The sequence below is a fragment of the Leucoraja erinacea genome, chromosome 1, assembly GCF_028641065.1.
Source record: "Leucoraja erinacea ecotype New England chromosome 1, Leri_hhj_1, whole genome shotgun sequence".
NCBI classification, from domain to species: domain Eukaryota; kingdom Metazoa; phylum Chordata; class Chondrichthyes; order Rajiformes; family Rajidae; genus Leucoraja; species Leucoraja erinaceus.
In genome coordinates, this window is record NC_073377.1 from 107,251,616 (window position 1) to 107,279,341 (window position 27,726).

Below are 27,726 nucleotides of genomic sequence, written 5' to 3' on the forward strand. Positions count from 1 at the left end.
CACTCATATTTATCTATATTGTACTGCATCTGCCCACTGGGACAGGCCCTTAAAAGGTTCTATTTACACTTTAGAGATACAGTGTGGAAACACCCTTCCTTCCACTGAGTCCATGACGATCAGTGATCACCCCGTACACTAGCACTATTCTACACACTAGGGACAATTTACAGAAGCCAATTAACCTACAAACATGTACATCTTTCAAAGTGTGGGAGGAAACCAGAGCACCAGGAGAAAACCCATGCAGTCACAGGGAGAACGTACAAACTCCATGTGTCCAGTATCTGTAGTCGGGGTCAAGCCTAGGTTTCTGCCACAGCAAGGCAGCAACTCTACTGTGTGCCACTCAATTAATTCAATTAAGTTATTTTAGATACTTTAAATAGATTTTAGTTTTTCTTGTGTGTGCTTGGAGAACATACTCTTTTTAATTTACCAAATAGGCTCTTACGGTGAATTGGATGACCAGCAAAGAATCATAGAATTAGGAATAATAATTTCAAGAAAGGAGCGAGAGAGAAAACGGGGAATTACAGACCAGTTAGCCTGACTTTGGTGGTGGGAAAGATGCTGGAGTCAATTATTAATGAGGTAATAATGGGGCATTTGGATAGCAGTAAAAGGATTAGTCCAAGTCCACATGGATTTATGAAAGGGAAATCATGCTTGACTAATCTTCTGGAATTTTTTGAGGATGTAACAAGTAAAATGGATGAAGGGGTGCAGTGGATGTAGTGTATCTAGACTTTCAGAAAGCCTTTGATAAGGTCCCGCACAGGAGACTGGTGACCAAAATTAGAGCACATGGCATTGGGGGTTGGGTGTTGACATGGATAGAAAATTGGTTGGCAGACCAGAAGCAAAGAGTAGGAGTGAATGGGTCCTTTGCAGAATGGCAGGCAGTGGGGAGTGGAGTGCCGTAAGGCTCGGTGTTGGGGCCGCAACTGTTTACCATATATATTAAAGATTTGGAAGAGGGAATTAGGAGCAACACTAGCAAGTTTGCGGATGACACAAAGCTGGGTGGCAGTGTGAACTGTGAAGAGGATGTTAGGAGGTTGCAGGGTGACCTGGACAGGTTGAGTGAGTGGGCAGATGCGTGGCAGATGCAGTACAATATAGATAAATGTGAGGTTATCCACTTTGGTGGCAAAAACAAGGGGGCAGATTATTATCTCAATGGGGTTAGGTGAGGTAAGGGGGAGGTACAGCGAGACCTGGGTGTCCTTGTACACCGTTCACTGAAAGTTGGCGTGCAGGTACAGCAGGCAGTGAAGAAAGCTAATGGAATGTTGGCCTTTAAAACACGAGGATTTCAGTATAGGAGTAAAGAGGTTCTTCTGCAGTTGTATAGGGCTCTGGTGAGACCACATCTGGAGTATTGTGTACAGTTTTGGTCTCCTAATTTGGGGAAGGACATCATTGTGATTGAGGCAGTGCAGCGTAGATTCACGAGATTGATCCCTGGGATGGCGGGACTGTCATATGAGGAAAGATTGAAACGACTAGGCTTGTATTCACTGGAGATTAGAAGGATGAGGGGGGGTGCGGTCTTATAGAAACATTTAAAATTATAAAATGACTGGACAAGCTAGATGCAGGAAAAATGTTCCCAATGTTGGGCGAGTCCAGAACCAGAGGCCTCAGTCTTAGAATAAAGTGGTCATTTAAGACGGAGGTGTGAAAAAGCTTTTTCACCCAGAGAGTTGTGAATTTATGGAATTCCCTGCCACAGAGGGCAGTGGAGGCCAAGTAACTGAATGGAGAGTTTGATAGAGCTCTAGGGGCTAGTGGAGTCAAGGGATATGGGGAGAAGGCAGACACGGGTTATTGATAGCGGACGATCAGCCATGATCACAATGAATGGCGGTGCTGGCTCGAAGGTCCGAATGGCCTCCTCCTGCACCTATTTTCTATGTAGTAATAATAATAATAATAATAATAAAATACTTTATTAATCCCCTTTTCATGGGGAAATTCAGATGTCCTTGCAGCACACTAATTAAAATACAACATAATATTAAAGAAGAAGTTTAACATTAAAACATAAACATCCCCCCACAATGGTTCCCACTGTGAAGGAAGGCACAAAGTCCAGTTCCCATCCACTTGTCCACCCATGGTCGGGCCTATTGAGGCCCCCACAGTCGCCCCTACGGCGGCCCGATGTTTCAGGCCCTCTCGCCGGGTGATGGTGCTACGGCATCGGGAGAACCCTCTCAGCGGCATGGGGTGCCTGGAACGGCCGCTTCCTTACCGGAGACCGTGGCTTCCAAGCCAACAGGCCGCACTGGACGGAGCTCCACCACTGACGATCTCGGCGAGAGATTCCAGGCTCCCGATGTAAAGTTCAGAGCCGCTGGCTGCTCCACAGTCCCGCAGCTCCGCAGATCCCAGTATACCGGAGTTCCAGCACGGCGACCCAGGCAAGGCATCGCCCGCTCCGCGATGGCGCTCCAGCGCTGTGCCACTGCCGAAGTCGAGGTTCTGGCCAGGTCCCCACAAGAAACGCCGCTCCAGACCCGCTGGTAGACTGCGAGGACGGGTCGAAGATGCTACCCGGAGGAAGGCAGCCTCTCCGACCAGGTAGGGACCCTGAAAAGCAGTTTCCCCACCCAACCCCCCAACACACATAAAAAGATTAGACCCCCAACTAACACTCTTTTAACGTACAAATTTAAAAAGAAGTGGGAAAAAAACGGACAGCTGCAGGACAGGCAGCCGTACAGGACAGCGCCCCCCTCCCTCCTAAATAGTCATGGTAATAAAATTTGTTGTGATTTGTACCAATCATCATGCTGAGACAGCATTTGGAAAATAAGCAAACTATTAGGTGTCACAGTGGGGACTAGAGTTCACATTCCTTTGCTGCTCTGCTGCAGGGTTTGCTCATTAAAAAAATAACAAACATAGGATGCTGGTTACATCTGAAAGACCTGGTGGCTGTTTTATGCTTTAAGCCATTCAAAGATTGTGAGATCTGATTAAACTTTCCAGAAACCACAAATATTTTTTTCGTTTAGTTCATTGTTACGTGTACCAAGGCCTGTTAAAAGTCTCTTTTGTTGCGTGCTATCCAATCAGCAAAAAGATTACAATCAAGCAACCCACAGTGTACAGATACAGGATAACGGGAATAATGTTCAGTGCAAGATGAAGTCAGTAAAGTCCAATTAAAGATAGTCCAAGAGTATCCAGTGAGGTAAATGATAGCTCAGGGCATCTCTCTTGTTGGTGGTAGGATGATTGTGTAGCCTGAATACAGCTGGGAAGTAACTGTCCCTGAATCGGGAGACAACCTACAAACCTACTCTTGTGATATGTCACAAAGAACGGCAAATATCTGCAATTATAAATAATTTTTCAAGAAACTTAAAGAAGTCCCAGTACCTTGTAATGAAAAGATAATGTCTTGTATCCAATCATGAGAAATGATTAGAGTGTGTTGCATAAAGTATACCCAGAGTTCTAAAAATGCTCTGACAATGACTAACATGTCAGGTGATTTGCTAACATTCTATCTAATGAACACCAATTTCAAATAATATAATGGTTGATCTTCTCAATTTAGTACAAAATCCCAATGTTTTTATTATACATTCTTCCATTGATAAGCAGAAGCCTGGCCACATATATCTAGAAACTGCACATTCCCTCCTGTGGGTTTCCTCTGTGCTCTGGTTTCCCTCCACATCCTAAGGTGGTGCAGGTTTGTAGGTTAATTGATGTCTGTAAATTGCCCCTGGGATGCAAGGAATGGATGTGAAAGTGGGATAACATAAAACTAATGTGAAAGGGTGATTAATGATCGGCATAGCCTCGGTGGGCCGAAGGGCTTGTTTCCGTGCTGTATCCCTAAACTATGTAGCATTTTCCTCTTATTATACATATTATCGCATATGGTCAGTTTATGATTTAACCATTGAATATCCAGATCTGCATTTCAGATTTTGTAATTTTTATTTTCTTGTTTAATTCTTTACTTTACCAAATAGTGGATGGCCTGGATAGAATGGATGTGGAGAACATGTTTCCACAAGTAGGAGATTCTATGACTAGAGGCCATAGCTTCAGAATAAAAGGACGTTCCTTTAGGAAGGAGAAGCGGAGGAGTTTATTTAGTCAGAAATCTGTGGAATTCATTGCCACAGAAGGCTATGAAGGCCATATGCATATTTTTGAGGCAGAGATTGATAGATTCGTGATTAGTACGGGTGTCGGGGGTTATGGGGAAAAGGCAGGAGAATGGTGTTAGGAGGGAGAGATCAGCCATAATTTAATGGCAGAGCAGACTTGATGGGTCAAATGGTCCAATTCTGCTCCTAGCACATGAACTTTTTCCATTACCTGTTATCCATTAATAATTTCCCAAAACATTTTTGATAGGTTGAACAATCCCTGTTCCAGGCACTGGCTCTATCCCTGAACTCTATCTCTGTTACATTGATGACTGCATTGAAACTACCTCCTGCACCCTACCTCCTGCACCCATGCAGAACTCATGGACTCATCAACTTCACCAATTTTCTTCCTGCACTCAAATTTACTTAGACCATCTCCGATACCTCCCTCCCCTTTTTAGGATATCGCTGTAAAAATTGTTGGTCTGAAGAAGTGTCTCGACCCGAAATGTCACCCATTCCTCCTCTCCAGAGATGCTGCCTGTCCCGCTGAGTTACTCCAGCTTTTTGTGTCTATCTTTGATCAATACTCCTTCTTCCAGCACTCCGTTCCTTCTTCTATGAAGCAGACTGGAGTGGGCGTGGTTACCTGACGTATGAGGACCTCGTGAGTAACCTTGGGGAATGGACACCACCTGGACAAGAAATTAAAAAGTTTGATGTAAACGACGATGACCGATTCACATATATGGAAATGGTCAATGCTTTAGGACTATAAGGTAACAATTGTGAAACAATGGTTAAGCTTTCCTGTAATTCACTATAGCTTTGATTGTGCTAATGCAATCAGGCAGGAGTGTTACGTTTCATCACTTCTCTGTATTTAAGAATTAATTTGTACTATTTAATATTTTTCCTTTTAATTGGATGATTAAATGTGCCCATATGAGTCAGACTTACTATTCCTTACAGCAACAGCTTATGTAGTTTATCAGAACTGCACGACAAATGGACCTGCTCCGAACATCACTGCTCCGACCATCTTCAACTGCATCCTCGATGTTTTCACACAATTGGGCAGATGACCTAATGGTCTAATGGCTTTGGGGCATAGAATATAGTGTATCAAACAGGCCCTTTGGCTCATGATGTCTATGCCAACATGATGCAAATTTAAACTGCATTTCTGCCTGTATGTGGTCTATATACCACCATTCTCTGCATTGGTTTATTCAATTTTTTTCCTGTGGAATATGTTCCCTTTACAAAAATGTTCAATTGGCAAGTTAATACCCTACTGGCAAGGATTCCAACAAAAAAATATCACCTGTTCATCTTTTCCAAAGAACATGTTGCACTTTGGTGGGTGCTTGTAATGTGCTGCCAGAGTTGTTGGTGGAGGCAGATATGATGGTAGCACATCAGGCACATGAATATGCAAGGAATGGAGGGAAATGGATCATGAGGAGATTAATTCAACTTGAAATAGTGACCTGGGCTGACATTGTGTGCTGAAGTTCTTGTTCCTGCACGTGAATGCAGCCAAGCAGAATATCCCAAGTTTTAGAATTGGGCCAGGAGGCCAGGGCAGAGAATGGAAGGAAAATGGCAGAGCTATATTTATGTTTGAATAGTTTTAGTTGCCTTTGTTTTATTTAATTTCTGAGTAAACTCCTGAACCATCATTAAACATCAAAAAGATGGAAACAGCATACAAAGTTTGCTATTAAGTGCATATTATTTTGTCATCAAACAAGACTATAGAGGAATGTGAATTTATTTATCGTTTTATCATTTTTTTACAGAGTAAAGCCAAGAAATCCTCCAGCTTAAGGACAGATGTCTACAATGCCCTTACTTTCTGCTGCTTAGAGCCAGACTAACAACCACAATATTTTGCATTAATTTGAGGAAATTCAACTGTGGTGAAGCTTTGTATTTAAATTAAAAAATGCTGAATGCTATTACAAAACATGTAATGATCTAGTTTGTTATTAATTTTATTTGCTGTGGAAAATTCATTTGTCCAGCCTTTGTTTTGCAGGGTGAAAGTAGAGCAGCCTCATGTTACAAACAATACTATATGTTTAGTGGTTCATATTTTAGTTTACAATGCATGTTTAAAATGGGCAATTTCAAACATCTCTGAAGTGTATAATGTAAAAATTAACAGCTAAAGTAATGACAATAAAAGTAGTTGTTACCTCAAATAAAATTGAACATTTTTTAAGTGATATGGTGTATGTGACACTGATGAAACAACTCTTATGGGTTGCTCTTCCATAATTAATAATCAACAAACGCATACATATTTAAAAACCCTACACATACCTGCACCTGGAATAGACAAATAGCTGCAAGAGTAGGCCATTCGGCCCTTCGTGTCAGCACCCATTCAAAGTGATCTTGGCTGATCATCCCCAATCAGTACCCCGTTCAAGCCTTCTCCCCATATCCCTGACTCCGCTATCTTTAAGAGCCCTATCTAGCTCTCTTGAAAGTATCCAGAGAACCGGCCTCCACTGCCCTCTGAGGCAGAGAATTCCTTGACTTGCAACTCTCTATCAGCAAAAGTGTTTCCTCGTCTCCGTTCTAAATGGCTTACCCCTTATTCTTAAACGGTGGCCCCTGTTTCTGGACTCCCCCAACATCGGGAACATGTTTCCTGCCTCTAGCGTGTCCAAACCCTTAACAATCTTATATGTTTCAATGAGATATCTTCTCATCCTTCTAAACTCCAGAGTATACAAGCCCAGCCACTCCATTCTCTCAGCATATGACAGTCCCGGGAATTAACCTTGTAAACCTAAGCTGCACTCCCTCAATAGCAAGAATGACCTTCTGCAAATTAGGGGACCAAAACTGCACACGATACTCCAGGTGTTGGCTCACTAGGGTCGTGTATAACTGCAGAAGGACCTTTTTGCTCATATACTCAACTCCTCTTGTTATAAAGGCCAACATGCCATTCGCTTTCTTCACTGCCTGCTGTACCTGCATGCTTACTTTCATAGACTGATGAACATGGACCCCCAGATCCCATTCTACTTGCCCTTTTCCCAACGACGCCATTTAGATAGTAATCTGCTTTCCCGTTTTTTATACCAAAGCGGATAACCTCACATTTATCCACATTAAATGGAGAGTGAGTTTCCCTGGGGGTTCTCTCACTAGTCCAGAGCCATTATACTCTCCACTGATCTTGACCCCAATCCCCACCATCCATCAAATTTCTACTGCTTTTGCATTAAAGTTTCACTGATTCACTTTCTCTGTGTTCTATTAAATAGTGCCAATATCCATTGGTTGCATTCTGAGGCAGCATCATATTTAACTTGATTCATTCTTAACTTCCTTTGCGTTGGTCATGACTATTAGCTGATGACACAGCGGCGCCGCTGGTAGAGCACCAGAGACCTGGGTTCAATCCTGATTGAGGGTATTGACTGTATGGAGTTTGCATGTTTTACCTGTGACTGCATGCGTTTCAGTTTCCTCCTGCATTCCAAAGATGTGCTGTTTGTAGGTTAATTGGCCTCTGTAAATTGCTTCTCATGTGTAGGATGAAGAGGTGGGGTAACAGAACTAGTATGAACTGATGATTGATTGTTGGCCTGGGCTGAATTGCCTTTTTCCGTGCCACATCTTTAAAAAATGACTTTTTACTGCTTTTGAACGTAGAACTGTACCACACAGGAACAGGTTCTGTGGTCCATGATGTCCAAGACAAAATAATGCCAAATTAAACTACTCTCCTCTTCCTGCATGTAATCTATTCTCTGCCTATCCATGTGCTTTCTAAAGCCTGTCAATGCCACAATCATTTCAGCCTCCACCATCACATATGGCAGTGTGTTCCAGGCACCCATCTGGATACAAAATACACTTGTAAACAAACACTGCCTTGCATCTCTCGCCTTAAAGCTATGCCCTTGGGGGGAAAAAGGCTCCGAATGTCAACCTCCAACATTCTAGAGAAAACAAAGCAGTTTGTCTAACCTCTCTTTTATTGCTAATCTCTACACTGCTCCTTCCAACCCCCTGGGTCCTGATCTAACATCAAACCTATACCCTACCCCAGGTTCCAATTTCATTTCAGTGCACAAACCCTGAGGCCCCAACTTGGTCTATGGAATTCAGGATGCATCCTTCTCGTCACCAACCAGTTTTTTTTTTTTTTTTGCAAGCTCCACAATATCATGGAGGAATATTGAGCCAAGGGCAACACGGTGGCACAGCAGTAGAGTTGCTGCTATACAGCGCCAGAGACCTGCATTCGATCCTGACTATAGACAATAGGTGCAGGTGTAGGCCATTTGGCCCTTCGAGTCAGCACAGCCATTCACTGTGATCATGGCTGATCATCCCCAATCAGTACCCTGTTCCCGCCCTTTCCCCATATCCCTTGACTACGCTATCTTTAAGAGCTCTATCTAACTGTCTTTTGAAAGCATCCAGAGAATTGGCCTCCATTGCCTTCTGAGGCAGAATTCCACAGATTCACAACTATCTGGGTGAAAAAAGTTTTTCCTCATCTCTGTTCTAAATGGCCTACCCCTTATTCTTAAACTGTGGCCCTTGGTACTGGACTTCCCCCAACATCGGGAACATATTTCCTGCCTCTAGCATGTCCAATCCCTTAATGACCTTATATGTTTCAATAAGATCCCCTCTCATCTTTCTAAATTCCAGTGTATACAAGCCCAGCCGCTCCATTTCTTCAACATATGACAGTCCCACCATCCCGGGAATTAACCTTGTGAACCTGCGGTGCACTCCCTCAATAGCAAGAATGTCCTTCCAAAAATTTGGAGACCAAAATGGCACACAATACTCCAGGTGTGGGCTCACTAGGGCCCTGTACAACTCTTGTTATGAAGGCCAACATGCCATTAGCTTTCTTCACTGCCTGCTGTACCTGCATGCCTACTTTCAGTGTTTAAGAAGGAACTGCAGATGCTGGAAAATCAAAGGTAGACAAAAGTGCTGGAGAAACTCAGCGGGTGCAGCAGCATCTATGGAGCGAAGGAAATAGGCTTATTTCAATGACTGATGAACAAGGACACCCAGATCTTGTTGTACTTCCCCTTTTCCTAACTTGACACCATTCAATAATCTGCCCTCCTGTTCTTGCTACCAAAGTGGACAACCTCACATTTATCCACATTAGACTGCATCTGCTCACTCGCCCAACCTGGCCAAGTCGCCCTGCATCATCCTCACAGTTCACACTGCCACCCAGCTTTGTGTCATCTGCAAATGTTGATGTTACTTTTAATCCCTTCATCAAAATCATTAATGCATACTGTAAATAGCTGGGATCCCAACACCAAGCCTCCCCCATCAGTCACTGCCTGCCATTCTGAAAGGAACCTGTTAATCCCTACTTTCCTGTCTGCCAACCAATTTTCTATCCATATCAGTACCCTACCCCCAATACCATGTGCTCTAATTTTGTCCACAAATCACCTATGTGGGACCTTATCAAAGGCTTTCTGAAAGTCGTGGTACACTACCTCCACTGGTTGTTACATTCTCAAAAAATTCTAGAAGATCAGTCATGTATGATTTCCCTTTCGTAAATCCATGCTGACTCTACGGAACCTGTTACTGCTATCCAAATGTGCCGCTATTTAATCTTTTATAATTGGCCAGCATCTTCCCCACCACTGATGTTAAGCTAACTGGTCTATAATTCCGTTTTCTCTCCCCCTCCTTTCTTAAAAAGTGGGATAACATTAGCCACCCTCTAATCCACAGGAACTGATCCTAAATCTATAGAACATTGGAAAATGATCATCAATGCACCCACGATTTTTAGTGCCACTTTCTTAAGTACCCTGGGATGCAGACCATCAAGCCCTGGGGATTTATCAGCCTTCAGTCCAATCAGTCTACCCAACACCATTTACTGCCTAATGTGAATTTCCTTCAGTCCCTAAGTTCTCTGGCCACTGGTACATCTGGGAGATTGGATCCGTCTTCACTAAGGAAGACACAAATTACCTGTTCAACTTATCTGCCATTTCCTTGTTCCCTATAATAAATTCATCTGTTTCTGTCTTCAAGGGGTCAACTTTGGTCTTAACTAATTTTTTTCCTCTTCACATACCTAAAGAAGTTTTCACTATCCTCCTTTATATTCTTGACTAGTTTACCTTCATACCTCATCTTTTCTCCCCGTAGTGTCTTTTTAGTTATCTTCTGTTGCTCTTTAAGTTTCCCAATGGCTTCCCGCTCATCTTTGCTGTGTTATACTTCTCTTTTAATTTTACACTGTTCTTGGCTTCCCTTGTCAACCACTCTTACTCCCCTTAGAATCTTTCTTCCTCTTTGGAATGAACTGATCCTGCACCTTCTGTATTATCACAGTTAGGTATGTCGATTCCACTGCGGTGTATGTTTGTTAAATTTTATTTTATGTGTGTATTGTGTTCTTTTCACTTAGTATGGCTGTATGGTAACTCAAATTTCAGCGTACCTTAATTGGTAAAGAGACAATAAATGCGAACTTGATTCTCAGAAATACCTGCCATTGTTGTTCCACTATCATCCCTGTTACGGTCTCTTTCCAGTCATTTTGGCCAGCTCCTCCCTCATGGCTCTAGTCCCCTTTACCCAACTGTAATACTGATACAGGTACTTCCGATTTTCCCTTCTACCTCTCAAATTGTAGATTAAAACTTATCATGTAATGGTCACTACCTCCTAATGGCTCCTTTACCTTGAGTTGCCTTGTCAAACCCAGTTGATTACACAACACTAAATCCAGAATTGCCTTCTCTCTGGAAGGCTCCAGTACAAGCTGCTCTAAGAATCCATCTTGGAGGCACTCCACAAACTCCCTTTCTTGGGGTCCAGTACTAACCTGATTTTCCCAGTTGAAATCTCCTATAACCACCGTAGCATTACCTTTGTGACGCCAATTTTAACTCTTGATTCAACTTGCACCCTTTTTCCAGGTCACTGTTTGGGGGCCTGTAGATAACTATGGGTGCTGTCTGTGTGGAGTTTGTACGTTCTCCCTGTAATTGCGAGAGTTTTCTCCGGGTGCTCTGGTTTCCTCTCACACTTCAAAGACATGCAGGTTTGTAGGTTAATTGGCTTCTGTAAATTGTCTCCAGTGTGTCGGGTGATCAGTGTATGTGTGATCAATGGTCGGCGAGGACTCAGTGGGCTAAAGGTCCATTTTCACACACTCAACAAATCTAATTACATTTTGCTGCAGAGGGCCCACCATCAGACAGGCATTGGCATGCCCCTCATCCATAGCTGGTGATTTTCTTGATCAGTTTTAAAATAAAATTGGTGTTTTACCAAAATATCAAGCATAGCTACATGCTCACATTGAGTGGGACTGGACTCAATTAAGTTGGTCAGAAACATTATTGATCCAAGGATAACCCATCAGTAATCAAATAATTTTCCAAGCACGGAGGTTGCGTGTTCGCTCACACAACACAGAAACAGGCCCTCTCGCCCAACTCAATCATGCTGAGCAAGATACCTAATTTCATTTGCCCACGTTTAACCCGTACTTCTTTGAACATTTTCTATCCACGTGTCTTTTAAATGTTTATAGTATCTGCCTCAACCACCTCCTCTGGCAGCTCGTTCCATATACCATGAATAGGTGGTCCCTCAGGTTCATATTAAATCTAGTCCCTCTCACCTCAACATATGCCCTCTTATTCTTGATTCCCCTACCCTGGACAAAAGAATGTGCATTCACCCTATCCCTTCATGATCTTATACCTATATAAGATTGCTCCTCAGCCTCCAATGCTCCAAGGACTAAAATTATAGCCTGCTTAACCACTCTCTCATTTCGTTGTCTCTAATGCATTTCGTTGTCTCTGTACTGTACACTGACAATGACAATTAAAATTGAATCTGAATCTGAAGTCCCGGCAACATCCTCGTAAACCTTCTTTGCACTCTTTCCAACTTAATGACATTTTTCCAATAACAGGGTGACCAAATCTGAACACAATATTCCAAGTGTGGCCTCACCAATGTATTGTACAACTGTAAAATATTAGTTTATTTTAAGCACCTCAAAGATGTAATTAGAGCTGCTGCTTCATAGCACCAGCGACGTGGGTTCAATCCAGACCTTGGCTGCTGTCTGTGTGGAGTTTGCATGTTCTTCCAGTGACTCTGTTTTCTCCCACATCCTAAAGACATGTGAATTTGTAAGTTAATTAACCTCTCTAATTGCCCCTAATGTGCAGGTCAAGGATGAGAAAGTGGGATAACATAGAACTAGTGAGAACAGGTGATCGATATTCAGTATGGACTTAGTAGGCTGAAGGGCCTCTTTCCAAGCTGTATCTCTAAAGTAAATGAAAACAAATATCTATTCAGAGAAGATCAAGTGAATCAAGCAAAAACTGAATTTTATGGCAATATATATCAGCAAATTATCTCAACTCGTGTACAATTTTGTTATAACCTCAAACCAAACACCTATTCAACGTTTTGCATTTAACTTTATTGCAATAACAGATGACAGTGTTCATACTTAAAACTGTAGCTGATATTATAGACATTTACATTTTTATATGTACATATAAAAAGAAATGGTTCCAGGCCATGTGCGATCAGTGCTTATTGCTTGTTTTTTTTCTGCTTTAGCCCAGCTATGCTACAGCCTGAAGACATTGCATCTGTTATTCTATGTCAACACATCTGTATACAGATATGCTAAAAACCACCCCACCACTCATAGCCTCTAAGCAGAGAACCTGCTTTCTCTATAGCCACTTCATGGCAGTACTGTACAGGGCTTTGAACAGAAATGAAAGTAGTGTAAATACATTTACAACAACTTTCCTTTGTTAAATTATTTAAAGCTATTAGCTGTTCATTACCCATCAATTTCCTTACAGTCAGCGGCCATTTGCGGCTCCAAGTAGGATGGAAAAATAGTCTATATTTGGGTCAGAATCAAGGAGACAACAGTAAAATTGGATACAAGGCACTCTTAGTTCCTTTGTCAAACACATGAACTTCAATTAGAATAAATAAAAAAATACACTCACAGCAGGGCTAGTTCGTTTGTCAGTAAACACGTCACACAGTGGACAAACTATGACAAACAGGAAAACAGCACAGGGCTGAAGAATAGTAGTTACAAAACAGTGAATTGTGTGCCCCAGATACGTTCAAAACAACAGCAAAAAGCTGCCAACATGAAACTGTTGAAAAGTAACAAGCACCAACAGATATTCACCGATGTCCTGATGGGAAAATATAAAGACCATGTAAAAATACTTTGGCAAGTGATGGGCAGTTAAAAGCGTGTCTATTTCACATTTATAGGCCTTGGGCATCAAGGCAGGTACAGAATAAAAGTTAGGTATTTTAAATGATCGAGCAATAATAAACCTTCAATTTTGCCCATCCAAGACATTCTTGATGGAGTCTAGACCCTGTGATTCTTTTTGTACCTATGTGGCAAATTAATTCATAGTACACATTAATTCAATTTGTAAGATCAATTTAAAAGGCATTTCGTAATTTTGAATTGAATTAATAAATGATGCTGGAGAAAAAACTGCTCCACCCAAAATCACGTGTAAAATGATGTGGAAACATTGATACCCATCACGGGATGCTGTATTTTTAAATGGGATTTATGAAACATTCCCCAAGCAAGTCACATTAAAGGGTGGTGCAATTATAAATCTACTGTTTAGTTCGTATTGTAAATAACGGCGCATCATTTTCCATATATGTGAATTATAAAAGATAAACCATGTATTCTTGTTATTTAACTTATCAACTACACAATTAGAAATTTTGTTTGAAAACCTGAAACAAAACCTTGAATTAGGTCACTTATGCAACACTTGATAATTATTAAACTCGTACCATCTTTGATTCTGCGAAGGCTGGGTTTGGGAGGGATATCTGGATTAGTGCCCCTTAAAAATCATAGTGATGATAAAAAAAGCAAAGTAATTCTTTACAGGCAGGAGATCCAACCACAAGATTTCTATCGGAAAAGGGGCATTCATCAGAGCAAATGAAACATCTTTAATTAGGTCAAATAATTGAGTATACTAACATCACAAATGCATTAGCATACTATTCAGCACATTCATGGGTAACATAATCTTCAGAGAACTTTGAAACAGAAAAAAAAGAACCAATTTTACCAAGTATCAAAGCCTTCATCTTTTCTTAATTTAAAAAAAAATGGGGCACACAAGTCACTAATAAATCTCAAAACAGTTTATAAAAATTCATAATAAAAGGCTTCAAGAATTAAGGCCCTTATGTTTCAGTGCCAAAAGTAATTTGTGCAGAAATACCAAGATTCAAATATACAGCATTGCATTTTTAAGTTGTGCCCATCGGTCCTTTAGTCAGCACATGGAATTTTAGGCAAAATGAAGTTAAATAGTGGAGCACATTAACACAGTTATTTTTCTTAAATGCTGTCAGTAATGTGTTACACAGCTGGAATTATACCAACAGTAGTTAACTTAAATCTTTCCCAATATTATGGAATATTCATTTCACTTTCTTTTCATGTTTGATGTGACCATTCTTCCGATGTTTACCATTTGATATTCCATTATTGCAGTATCCATTAGTATTACTATGCAATAATTTAGATGAAAACCTATTGGCGATCAGACTTACTATCAAAAATCCTATCTTGTATGCAACAACAATAATTATTGTAACGAGCAGTAATGCATCCAACAAGTAGTACTGGTAGAACCGGACATTATAAACAGCAGCGCGAAGATGCTGTGCTCCACTGTAACGGAGTACGTAGTTAATCCAATAAACGGTTCGGCTTACAGGATGTTCTGGTTGGTCCTTATGAATCTGAGATAACTGTTCTGCACGTTGCTTGTAGCTAAAAAAAACAACAATGCATTTATCAATAAACTATAATAATTTACAATAGAGCATGGAAAAACATCCCTTCAACCAAAATAGTCTATGCATAGCTGCCAAGTTTTGTCAGAGCATTTCGGTATTCTGGTACCTGAAAATCAGTATTTTGCTGAGGAAATCGGTATTTTTACGCGGTGCTGAACATTTTGCTGAAAAAAATTTTTTTTTTTTGTTGCAGTCATACCCATGCAAGAGTACAAGTATGCATAACTTTGCTACCAATTGACGTCTTCTACGCACCTCACTTGACAGTGCATTCATTGCCACCCCTTTGTATACTGCTTTTTGAACGGCTGATTCCTGCTTTTAGCACCAGGTGATGCTGTAGAAGCCATTTTGAAAACCTCCCTCCCTCTCCCTCTTCCTTCTTTTTTTCTCTCTCCCTCCCTCCCCGAAGTCTGTGACCCATAGCGCTACGTGTAAAGCCCATAGCGCTATGTGTAAAGGCAATAGCGCTCCAGCTGGTAGCGCTATAATTAGAACCCATAGCGCTGTTTGTTTAAATTCCCACACGCGAAACTGACAGCGCTGTTTAAACCTGGAGCGGGACAGGCAGATCAAAGGTTACAAAAATAATCCAGATCTTGACATTTAAAATACTAATAGATTTAATCTGCTATAATTTTTAAAGGTACAGTATGATTTTTTATATCCTTGCATTTTTTTAAGCAGCAAGATGAAACAGGAAGTTTAAAAAAAAATCCGTATTTTACAAAGCAAAACTGTACATCCGTATTCTTATCGCATTTCTGTACAAAATGCGGAAAATCCGTACTACTTGGCAGCTCTGTCTATGCGGACCAAGTTCAGCTAGGAGCACTGTTCTCTGTACTCCCCCCCCCCCCCCCCCCCCTATTGGGAACTATTGGGGGGGAGGAGGGCCAAAAGAGGGAACCGGCGTGCTTTGTAACTTTGTCAGCGATGTAGGTGGCTGCTATTTGTATACATTGTGTATGCAAGCATAGAATGTTACTGTGCCAGGTCACATGTGAAAATAAAGTATGCCTATTCGTCCTATTTAAACTTTACACAAGAGCCGTTTCCTGGTTTCACTGTGAAATCTCCCCTTTTGCGAATAATAATTAATAATAATAATAATATCTTTTATTGTCATTGCACATCAGTGCAACGAGATTTAGTATGCAGCTCCAACCGCTGAAAAAGAAAAGTAAAATAAATAAATAAGCTGTGTGTCGTGACCATCCGAGGGAGACAGTCCGTGGGGGGCACTCAGCAGGGCCGGTTCAGAGCCGCTTTAGCTCTTGGAATAAAGCCGTTTCTGAGTCTGGAGGTTCGGGCGTAGAAGGCCTTGTAACGTCTGCCGGAGGGAAGTAGTTCAAACAGTCCGTTACAGGGGTGTGATGAGTCTTTATGGATGCTGACGGCCTTCCTGAGGCACCGTGTGTGGTAGATGCCCTCCAAGGCTGGTAGCTCTGTCCCAATGATCCTCTGCGCTCTGTGGACGACGCGCTGAAGAGCTCCTCTCCGCCTCCGTGCAGCTGAGATACCACAGAGATGCCATACCTTAATATGCTCTCTGTGGTGCAGCGGTAGAACGTTGTCAGCAGCTGTTGGGGCAGACCAGTCTTTTTTAATGTCCTCAGGAAGAAGTCGTTGCTGTGCCTTCTTGACCAGCGCAGCGGTGTTGGTGGACCATGTGAGGTCCTCTGAAATGTGAGTGCCCAGAAACTTAAAGCTGGACACTCTCTCCACACTTTCCCCGTAAATGGTGATTGGGGCGTATTCTCCATTGTGGGACCTCCTGAAGTCAATAATCAGCTCCTTGGTCTTGGAGGTGTTTAGTGACAAGTTGTTACGTGTGCACCAGTCCGCCAGGTTCTGCACCTCCGCCCTGTATTTTATTTCATCACCGTTGGTGATCAGCCCAATCACTGTTGTGTCATCTGCAAACTTCACGATGGTGTTGGTGTCGAATGCAGGAACACAGTCGTGAGTGAAGGGGGAGTAGAGCATGGGGCTTAGTACACAGCCCTGTGGTGTGCCGGTGCTCAGGGTGATAGTGGAGGACAGGTGCGGGGCCCAGTCTCACTGCCTGCGGTCGCTCCGTCAGAAAGTTCAGGATCCAATCGAATCCAAATATTGGCGAACTGAGGCTAGCTGGTGGAGTTTGGTGGTGAGCTTGGTTGGGATGACCGTATTGAATGCAGAGCTATAGTCAACGAAGAGCATCCTCGCGTACGTGCCCTGTCTGTCCAGGTGAGTCAGGACAGTGTGAAGAGACAGAGAGATGGCATCCTCTGTTGATCTATTTGCCCTGTATGCAAATTGACGAGAGTCCAGTGAGGCAGGGATGCTGGATTTGATATGGGAGAGAATGTGTTTGGTACTATTCCGTCAAATCCTCATTTAGAGAATCTTGCCGTCTCCTAAACTGTGGCAGCAAGTTTGTACACCATACAGCAAGTTTAACATGCATCATTCTGCTGAATCCATTTAGAAGCACCTTCAGAACTATTTCAAATTGAAATTTCCATTTTTCAAAACATTTTTACTTTTTGTTAGGACAAACCAGCTTAACCCTTAATTTCTTAGCAAGATATTTTTATATGTATGTTTTTTTCCTTTTGAGATGCCTACCTCTGATGTTGTAAGTTCACTTTAAAATAAGCAAACACCTTCAACAATGTGCCTTCTACACTTTTGCAAAATATTGCAAATCTTTATCTCTTACCGTGGATCAGTAATTATTGTCACCAATGCATTATACAGATCATCTTCTGTCATTGTTTTCCAGCTTAATGAGATGCCCATCCCTTTGGCATGCACACGGGTCATTGTATCATAGTGATCACCAAAAAGGGGAATTCCAACCACAGGAACACCATGGTACATCGCTTCAAATATACCATTTAGACCACCATGGCTTAGAAATCCTCTGATGTTTGGGTGACCTATATTTACATAAACAAAACTATTAGTTTCATTCCAGAACAGCAAAATATAATATCTAATTTCAACGGAAGTATATGCAATTCAATATATATTACTGCCAATAAAAATGCTTTGGAGAAGGTATGGAGGTGGTTTACCAGAGTGATGCCTTGATTAGGGAGTATTAGCTACAGGGAAAAGTTGGAGAGACTAGGATTGTTTTCTCTGAAACGCTAGAGGTTGCAGGAAAACCTAATGGAAGTTTATTAAATGATGAGAAGCATAGATAGGATAGACAATCAGAACCTTTTTCCACAGGATTAAAAATAAATCAAATACTAGAGTGCATAACTTTAAGGTGGGGGGGGGGGGGCAAAGTTTAAAGGAGATGTGCAGGGCAAGTTTAAAAATATATATACACGGAGAATGGTGAGTGCCTGCAACTGCCGTGGTTGAGGCAGATACGATGGTAACATTTAAACAAACGTTTGTATAAGCAAATGGTATGAAGGGAATGGAGGGATATGAATGTATGTGTAGACAGATAAGATTTGGTCTTGGCAGTATGTTCGGCACTGACATTATGGGCCAAAGTGCATATTCTTGTGCTGTACTGTTCTATGTTCAAAGCCGTCTACCTTCATTAGCCAATAACGTGCTCACAAACTCATTTATGGATCTTGTCAAAGTCACTTGGTGAAATGAAAGTGACTGTCTTCAAAAATCAAGACAAAATGGTAAAGCATCAAAGTGAGACACAGTAAAACCTGTTTGGCGCAGCAGTAAGGTTACTGCCTTAGAGCACCAGTGATCTGGGTTCGATCCCGACTACAGGTGCTGTCTGTACAATGTTTGTACACTCTCCTCATGTCCTGCATGGGTTTTCTCCCACACTCCAAAGACATACAGGTTTGTAAGTTAATAGGCTTGGTATAATTGTAAATTGCCCCTAGTGTGTATGGGATAGTGTAAGTGCGCAGGGATCACAGGTTGGCACAGACTCGGTGGGTCGAAGGGCCTGTACCGCGCTGTAACTAAACTAAGACTGGAGTTTCACCATTTATTAAGGAAGATGTCTACATGTACAGTCATCACAGTCCCTAAAATAACTTTGCAGATATTCCTCAGCCCCATTAAACTGCTTTATCAATCACCTTTCAAATCAGAAATGGTAAAGCTCAGTGAAGAGTGCAGTGCTCTTTTCCACATGAAACTGCATGCAAAGTAGCAAGCAGTATCCATTTGCATGAAATAATGAAAATTCAGCTTTTTGCTGAGAAATGCGTACAAGTGGCAGACACATGGTAGACAGTAAAAATATTTTCCTACATACTCTGTTCAAAGCAAGTATAGGAGGCATTGAGCTCGCTGACGTGGAACATTTGTTGCCAGTGTTACTGCACTACTTCACTTTGTAGCCCTCATTGCATGCAAGCCTCACTACAATAAACAGGTATCTGGATGGTTTTCCAGGACTCTATCTCCGGCTGTTTGTTCCATACACGTGCCACCCCCTGTGTGGAACAACTCGTCTCTCGGGACCCTTTTAAATCTTACTCTTCTTACTTTCAATCTTTGCCTTCTAATTTTTGACACCCCTACACTGGCTCTTCCTTGATGCCACCCTATAAAGGTCATTCCTCAGCATTGTAAGCTCCAGGATATCTATCTCAGCCTTGTAAAGATAATTGAGGTTCACAACATTAAAACAATGACAACACTGATATGCAATTGGCTAATGGACAGACATAAAGTAGAACATTGGTGACTGGTTCAAGACCAACGGGAATAATTTTGCAACAAGGTTGTCAATATTCAAAACCTAAGCTTAAAATAGAAATTGGCTTCTGTATGCAGAGCATCATTTTGAAAAATTGCAAAGAAAACTCAAATGTACTAACTATAGTGAATAGAAATAAAATGAAAAAAAAGTTCAGATAGGTGGTATGCTCAGACATATAGAAAAGCAATTTAACTCAGCTTGGAAGGTAATGTACTGGACTCAAGACCAAGGGGTGTCCATACCCAGACTTGGAAGGCAGATGATCAATTTGCAAAGGATATTAAAATAAATATTAGAACCGTCGTTAAAAAAAATTCAAAAGAAAGAAAGTAATTTAAAAATGCTTCAAATTTCTGGTTTAGTGCCATTCAGAATAATGGGGCAGTACAGGTTGCCAATCAGAGGGACACAGAGGTGATTTACTACAATGGTACCAGAATGTGGGATTTCATAATCGTGGAGAGACTTGGAAACAAGGTCATACTGGAGAAATGGTTAAGGGAAATTTAAAAGAACTGTTCAAAATCATAAAGAACTATGACATGTAACCAATAGGTTAAATTTCAGGAAACTGGCAAATGAACTAGAACAGTTATGAAATTACGTATAATCTGCAATTAGTTGTCTAAAGTGAGGTGAAAGTAGATTTAATAATAACATTCTCAAAGGGAAATGGATTCTGAGTATATCAGATGAAAATCTGAAACAGATTATTCAACTGAACAGTCACTCTCAATCTCTCATGGAGGCCAACTCACCAAGTAAATCATTCTGAGGCACCCATTCTACAAGTCTTGTATTGTTGCTCAAATTGCTTGGTTCCTTTCCAGAATACCTGTAGAACATAATAATAATAATTATAATAATAATAATTTTATTTATAGAGCACTTTAAAAACAATCATAGTTGCAACAAAGTGCTGTACATCACTAATCATTGACAAAAAAGTTAATACACACCAATAATAACAATCAAAAGAAATAGTAGGAAAAGATATGTAAAATAAAGAAACATTAAAAACAATAAAAACAGAAGCAAAGTCTCAGGCATGGTCAAAAGCAATAATTACACATTTCACACCACTGATTCAAAGCAAATGCTTGTTCTCAAACTTACAAAAGGTATGTGAATGTAAAACTCTATTACTTCAACAGATTTCTTAATTAAACAAGAAAACATTTTCTATTTAAATTCCTTTAGTACACGGATAAGCATCAGAAATTGCCTATTAGGAATGAACACAAGCACCTTTATCAGTACAATTTATAATTTGAATTCTTACCAAAATGTTTTCCAGTACATTACATTTTTGTGCCCTATACACGATTATTCTTCAAAAAATGGCATTAGTATAAAAATCATAACTGGGGGAAATGTGTTATGGCTCCAGCAACAAAATCACCTTTGTAAAATCCAGCTCTCAACATTCTATTAAGACTAATACATAAATTCAAGAATTCAGAATGGATTGTATAATGCAGATGTTATCAAATTTTGCATGCATCATAATACGGAGCTTGATTTAAACTTTATATTCAATATCCTTTCCAAAACTTACCTTATCGCATGGCTTTATATTATTAAAACGGATCACTTCACTAAATCAATAATGCAAATTGCAAATAGCTGGGACCCCAACACTAATTTCTGAGACTAACTAGCTGTTTAAGTTTGCCAACTTGAAAATGTTCATTTATTTTTACAAATCTACTGCCTATACTATGTTATGCATAATCTCTAATCTTCTGAGTGTCATCTCTATGAATGTATTTTTGATCAAAAACATAACACCCACTGGTTATGCTTTATCCTGCTAATTGAATCCTCGTAATCTTAATTTCTTTAAGCAACGTACCTTCCAGAAAAGTACTTTGGTTATATCTACTCATTAAGACTAGGTATTCAATTATTATTCCATGATAAAAGACTGGTGGGCAAGGTGGTGAAGATAGTGTTTGACATGCTTGCCTTCGACACGCTTGAGTATTGTGTACAGGAAGTGTAGGAAAGAACTGCAGATGCTGGTTTAAATCGAAGGTAGACACAAACTGCAGGATTAACTCAGCAGGGCAGGCAGCATCTCCGGAGGGAAGGAATGGGTGACGTTTCGGGTCGAGACCCTATTCAGACTGATGTCAGGGGAGTGCGCGGGACAAATAGAATGCAGTTGGAGACAGTAAAACTGGTGGGTAAACTGGGAAGGGGGAGGGGATGGAAAAAGAGAAGGAACGCAAGGGTTATTTGAAGTTATATAAGTCATTGTTCATACCACTAGGGTGTAAGCTACCCAAGCAAAATATGAGGTGCTGTTCCTCCAATTTGCGCTGGGCCTCACTCTGACAATGGAGGAGGCCCAGGACATAAAGGTCAGATTGGGAATGGGAGGGGGAGCTGCGGGATATTGAGGAGACCCTAGTGAGAGCCTCATCTATAATGGAAGAGGAGAACCGCCGTCTCCTAAAGAATGAGGACATTGATGATCCAATATGGAAAACCTCATCCTGGGCGCATATGCGGTGTAGACGGAGGAATTGGGAGTAGGGGGATAGAGTCTTTACAGGAAGCAGGGTGGGAAGAAGTGTAGTCTAGATAGCTATGGGAGTCGGTAGGTTTGTAGTGGATGTTGGTCAATAGTCTGACTTCTGTGATGGAGACGGTGAGATCCAGAAACAGTGGGGAGATGTCGGAGATGGTCCAAGTGAATTTGAATGCCGATTGGAAATTAGTCGAGAAGTTGATGAAGTCAGTGAGTTCTGCATAGGTGCAGGAGGCAGCACCGATGCAGTCGTCAATGTAGCGGAGGTAGAGTTCAGGGATATGCCTGGAACAGTGATTGTTCGACGTACCCAACAAAGAGGCAGGCATAGCTGGGGCCCATGCGTGTGCCCATAGTTACGTCTTGGATTTGGAGGGGAAGTGGGAGGAGTCAAAGGAGAAGTTGATGAGGGTAAGGACCATCTCTGCTAGGCAGAGGAGAGTATTGGTAGATGGAAATTGGCTGGTTCTGCGGTCGAGGAAGAAAGGGAGGGCTTTAAGACCTTCCTGGTTGGGGATGGAGGTGTAGAGTGACTGGACATCCATGGTAAAGATGAGGGAGTGGGGGCCTGGAAGAAGGAAGTCGTTGAAGAGACAAAGAACCGGTGAGGTGTCTTGGACATAGGTAAAGAGGGATTGGATCAGGGGGGAAAGGATGGAGTCAAGGTATGTAGAAATTAATTTGGTGGGACATGAACAAGCAGAAACAATGGATCTTCCACGACAGTTCTGTTTGTGGATTTTGGGGAGAAGATAATGTCGGGCTGTGCAGGACTGTGGAACGCTAAGGTCGGAGGCTTCAGAGAGCAGAGAGCCAGAAGTAATAAAATCAGGAATGGTGTGTGATATTGTGTAGAGTTGGGGTGTCATGTTACAGCTGTATAAGGTAATGGTATAACCACATTTGTAGTATTGCATACAATTCTGATCGCCCACAGTAAGCACATCATTAAATTGCAAAAAGATTTACAAGTATAATAAGCTGGAGAACAATCTGAATAGGCTAGGTCTTTTTTCCATGTAACATAGAAGGCTGAGGGTTGACCTTACACATAAAATTATGAAGGACAGCTATGGAATGAACAGCCAGGTTAACTAGAGGCTGAAACAATTAAAAAAATCGAAAGACACTTCGACAAGTACATGGATAGGAAAGATTTGAATGTTTGAAAGGTATGGGGCAAGTGCAGGCATGTGGGACTTGCTGTTATGCGACTTGGTTGACATGCGCAGGTTTTGTTAAAGGCACTGTTTGCGTTCTTAAGAGCTCTATGACACTAGAACACAAAGTAGAGGAATGTTGTAATGATGATTCCCTCACTTGTACCTATTCGCAAAGTATGATTAAATACTGAAGTTCCCATGAAGCGAACATATGGATTTTAAATGACCTCAACAAGATAGTTTTAGAGTTTAAGAGGGAACTGCAGATGCTGGAGAATCGAAGGTTACACAAAAAAGCTGGAGAAACTCAGCGGGTGCAGCAGCATCTATGGAGCGAAGGAAATAGGCAACGTTTCGGGCCGAAACCCAAAGGTTTCGTTGCCTATTTCCTTCGCTCCAAAGATAGTTTTAGAGGTCATAGTGCAGCTGACAGACCTGCTGCCGTACAGCACCAGCACAGGTTCGATCCTGACCATGGTTGCTGCCTGTATGGAGTTTGCACAATCACCCTGTGACTGTGTGGACATTACTCCGGGTGCTCTGGTTTCCTTCCCAAATATGTGCAGATTTGTAGGTTCATCAGCCTCTGAAAATGTGCCTAGTGTATAGAGAGTTGATGCGAAAGTGGAATAACAGAGGTAGTGTGAACATCGATCAGCGTGGACTCGATATGCCAAAGCGCCTGTTTCCATGCTATATCTTTCAATCCATTCAATTTCTACCTTGTTTCAGGAAATAGCCCTTCAAAATGGAGCACAGCGAACAATGAAGATAAACAGATAAATCGGGAAATTACTGGCCAGTTAGCTATGGGGAAGCAATAGGAATCTATAATTAAAGTATGAAATGACTGTATTTGTGCACATTTGAGCTCCTTCGGTCAAGAATTTTCAATAAATGAAAACTTTGGCACAGATATTCAAAACCTGATTGGAACCAAATGTGGAGTGCAATGTTTATTCTGGTTCTGCTCCAAAATGCCACACAAATTCCATAGAAATTAGTTCTAAAGTTAGGTACAAAAAAATAATTTAAAAGTTTGCATTCCCCATCATATCAGTAGTTATGATGATTTGGCTGGCAATCATGGGAAGAGGAAAAGTACAGGAACAGAGGATGAAGACAGAAGAGAATGCAAATGCTGGAACCTGGAACAGAAAAAACAGAACATGCGAAGAACGCAGCGGTCAAACAACATTTGTGGAAGGAAAAACACGGAAGTTGACATTATAGGTCAAGCCCCTGCATTAGGACAGGGGGAACAGAAACGATTGCCAGAATGAAACACATGGAACCAGATGGGCAAGAGGATGGGCGGATGGAGCCAAGTGGGATCATGGGATGGGAGACATGAACAAAGAGAAAGGAAGAGAAACCAACGAAAGAAAACAGTGTAGGAGAGCTGGAAGGTGTGTGTGTGCGTGTCGTTTCACACGTTCACCTATTGCATTTTCACTCGCTTTCTTCCCCCTTTAGGGACAGCAGTAGCACAATTGGTGGAGTAGTTGCCTCAGTGCTAAAGACCCGGGTTCGATTCTGGCTTTGGGTGCCGTCTGTGTGGAGTTTGCACGTTCTCCCTGTGACCATGCGGGTTTCCTCCATGTGCTCCAGATTCCCCACTCAGCGCAAAGACATGTGCGTTTGTAGGTTAATTTGCTCCTATAATTTGCCACTAGTGTGTACGGAGTGGATGAGAAAGTGGGATAACATGGAATTAGTGTAAACGGGTGACTGATGGTCGGCTGCAGAATCAGTTTCCATGCTGCATCTCTAAACTAAACTTTTGCCTGAGGGGCATTGAGCAAGTTTTATAGCTTTATACAATTTTGATTAAGCCACGTTCAGAATATTATGCAGATTTCTGATCACTCCATTACAGGAAGGCTTTGGAGAGAGCGCAGAAAAGGTTTCCCAGTGTCCTGTCTTAATTAGAGAGCATTAGGCACAAGAAAAGTGCATAGGAAGGAACTGCAGATGCTGGTCTACTCCGAAGATAGACGAAATGCTGGAATAACTCAGCGGGGCAGGCAGCATCTCTGGAGAGAAGGAATGAGTGGCGTTTTGGGTCGAGACCTTTCTTCAGACTGAGAGTCAGGGTAGAGGGAGACATAGAGATGTGGAAGTACAAGGTGTGAAAACGGGAGATGAAAGGGAAAATGTAAAAATGCCGCAAGAAATTGGACAAACGTGGGTTGTTTTCTCTGGAGCTTCAGAAGTTGAGGAGAGACCCGATAGAAATACATAAAAGTGTGAGCGGCATAGTTAGTAGAAAGTGGAGTATATGCCCCAAACCGCATTAATAGAGCAGAATTGGGAATGGTTGAGAGCTTCGAGTTCTTTGGCGGAAATATTACAGATGATCTGTCATGGACCAGCCATTTTGATGCAACAGCGGTGGTGGCATACCACCTGTACGTCCCAAGGAGACTGAGGATATTCAGCATGTATCCAGTGACACAAACTTTTGGCGGGTTGCGTCACAGCTTGGTTTGAGAGCAGCTCTACCCAATACTGCAAGAAACTGGAGTGTTGTAGATGTAGCCAAGTCCAACACACAAACCAGACTTCCCACCACAGATTCCATCTACTCTTCACACTACCTCAGAAAATTAGCAAACGTAATGAAAGATTTGTCTTACCCTGGTCATTCTTCCTTCTCTCCCTACTTCCATCCGGCAAAAGGTGGAGAAGCTGAAAAGTGAGCGCCACCAGACTCAGGAACAGCTTCTTCGCCTTTGTTATCGGGCTTCCATAAGCTAAGGTACAGTCTGATTCACCCCTACCCCATTGAGGACATTGGACTTTTTGTTTATCAAACTAATAATTATTAGAATGAATAATAATCGGAAATCGGCCTTGATTGAATGGCAAAGTAGACTCGATGGGCCGAATGGCCTAATTCTACTATAACTTGTGAACTCGCTATAATGTGATTCTACTCCTATAACTTGTGCACTCACTACATTCTGCACTGTGACTTGCCCTTTGCTCTATCGTACTTCAGTTGGTCAAGATTGCATTTGTGTATGGTATATCTGAGCTGTTTGGATAGCATGGATAACAAAGCTTTTCACTGTACCTCGATACATGCAACAATAATGAGCCTGAACGTTCAAGCTGGCCTGTCAATGGGCTGATGATCAATAATTTCTAGCCCTATACTTTAATGATTCATCTACAGAAAGTAAACATTATGGACAATGAATGAAATATGCCACACCAACCAGAAGATGGCAACACTGCATTATAACCATTTCACAAAAATCCTTTCACCACATGCAAGATTTTGTTGGAAATCAGACAGATCTTTTATTTCATCCTGAAACATATTCTATGTTACCTATCCATTTCATAGAGGGATAATCACATTAAATCAATATTTTCCACAACACAAGACAATTATATCAAATACTGCTTAGTTAGGTTGACATCTATTTATCAATGGCCTTTACTTCCCTACTTTCCTCACAGTGAGTAGGAATCAACTAAATAGACTTTTTGGACAGGAGCTAATAGGAAAGAGGAAATAAAACGTCAGGGTCTTTTCATTTTTTTCCCCCTCTCTATGTTCACGTTACTTTTCTTTCACACTACTTTATTTGTGTTTTATTTCCGCCAATTCGCATTAACATTTTTAAAACATATGTAGTTGTGAGCAGATTTGACATGATGTGAAGAACAGGAGACAGAAAAGGGGAATAAAATGCAAGAGAGAAAAGTTAACATCCTAAACTAAATAGACTGGAATTCTAATCAGTTATTAGAAACAAGGATTGTAATGTCATAGCACGAAAGGGAGTGCAGCGTACGTTCACCAGGTTAATTCCTGGGATGGCGGGACTGGCATATGATGAAAGAATGGGCCGACTGGGCTTGTATTCACTGGAATTTAGAAGGATGACAGAGGATCTTTTACAAACATATAACATTCTTAAGGAATTGGACAAGCTACCTGCAGGAAAAATGTTCCCGATGTTGGGGGAGTCTAGAACCAGGGGTCACAGTTTAAGAATATGGAGTAGGCCATTCAGGACTGAGATGAGGAAAAACCTTTTCACCCACAGTTGTGATTCTGTGGAATTATCTGCCACAGAAGGCAGTGGAGCCCAATTCACTGGATGTTTTCAAAGGAGTTAGATTTAGGGCTAACAGAATCAAGGGATATGGGGGAAAAAGCAGGAACAGGGTACTGATGATCAGCCATGATTATATTGAATGGCGGTGCTGGCTCGAAGGGCCAAATGGCCTACTCCTGCACCTACTTTCTATGTTTCTATGTCAATTTTACTTTCTCCCAGCGTTCTGCATTAT

At 41.5% G+C, this 27,726-nt stretch overlaps 2 protein-coding genes across 3 annotated transcripts in view; one reads left to right on the plus strand and one right to left on the minus strand.

Annotated features, from left to right (window-relative positions):
• LOC129700333 (EF-hand calcium-binding domain-containing protein 14-like) overlaps positions 1-6,358 on the plus strand; it is a 46,595-nt gene extending 40,237 nt beyond the window's left edge. The window contains exons 10-11 of the mRNA XM_055640733.1: positions 4,727-4,903; positions 5,930-6,358. Of these exons, the coding sequence (XP_055496708.1) occupies positions 4,727-4,902 (176 nt within the window). The 3' untranslated portion in view covers position 4,903; positions 5,930-6,358. The remainder of the gene's footprint in view (positions 1-4,726; positions 4,904-5,929) is intronic.
• Positions 6,359-12,596: 6,238 nt separating this feature from the next.
• ugt8 (UDP glycosyltransferase 8) overlaps positions 12,597-27,726 on the minus strand; it is a 74,628-nt gene continuing 59,498 nt past the window's right edge. For both annotated transcript variants that reach the window (XM_055640753.1, XM_055640745.1), the window contains exons 4-6: positions 20,475-20,551; positions 17,734-17,953; positions 12,597-15,000 (exon numbers count right to left, since the gene is read on the minus strand). In XM_055640753.1, the coding sequence (XP_055496728.1) occupies positions 14,646-15,000; positions 17,734-17,953; positions 20,475-20,551 (652 nt within the window). In that variant the 3' untranslated portion in view covers positions 12,597-14,645. The remainder of the gene's footprint in view (positions 15,001-17,733; positions 17,954-20,474; positions 20,552-27,726) is intronic.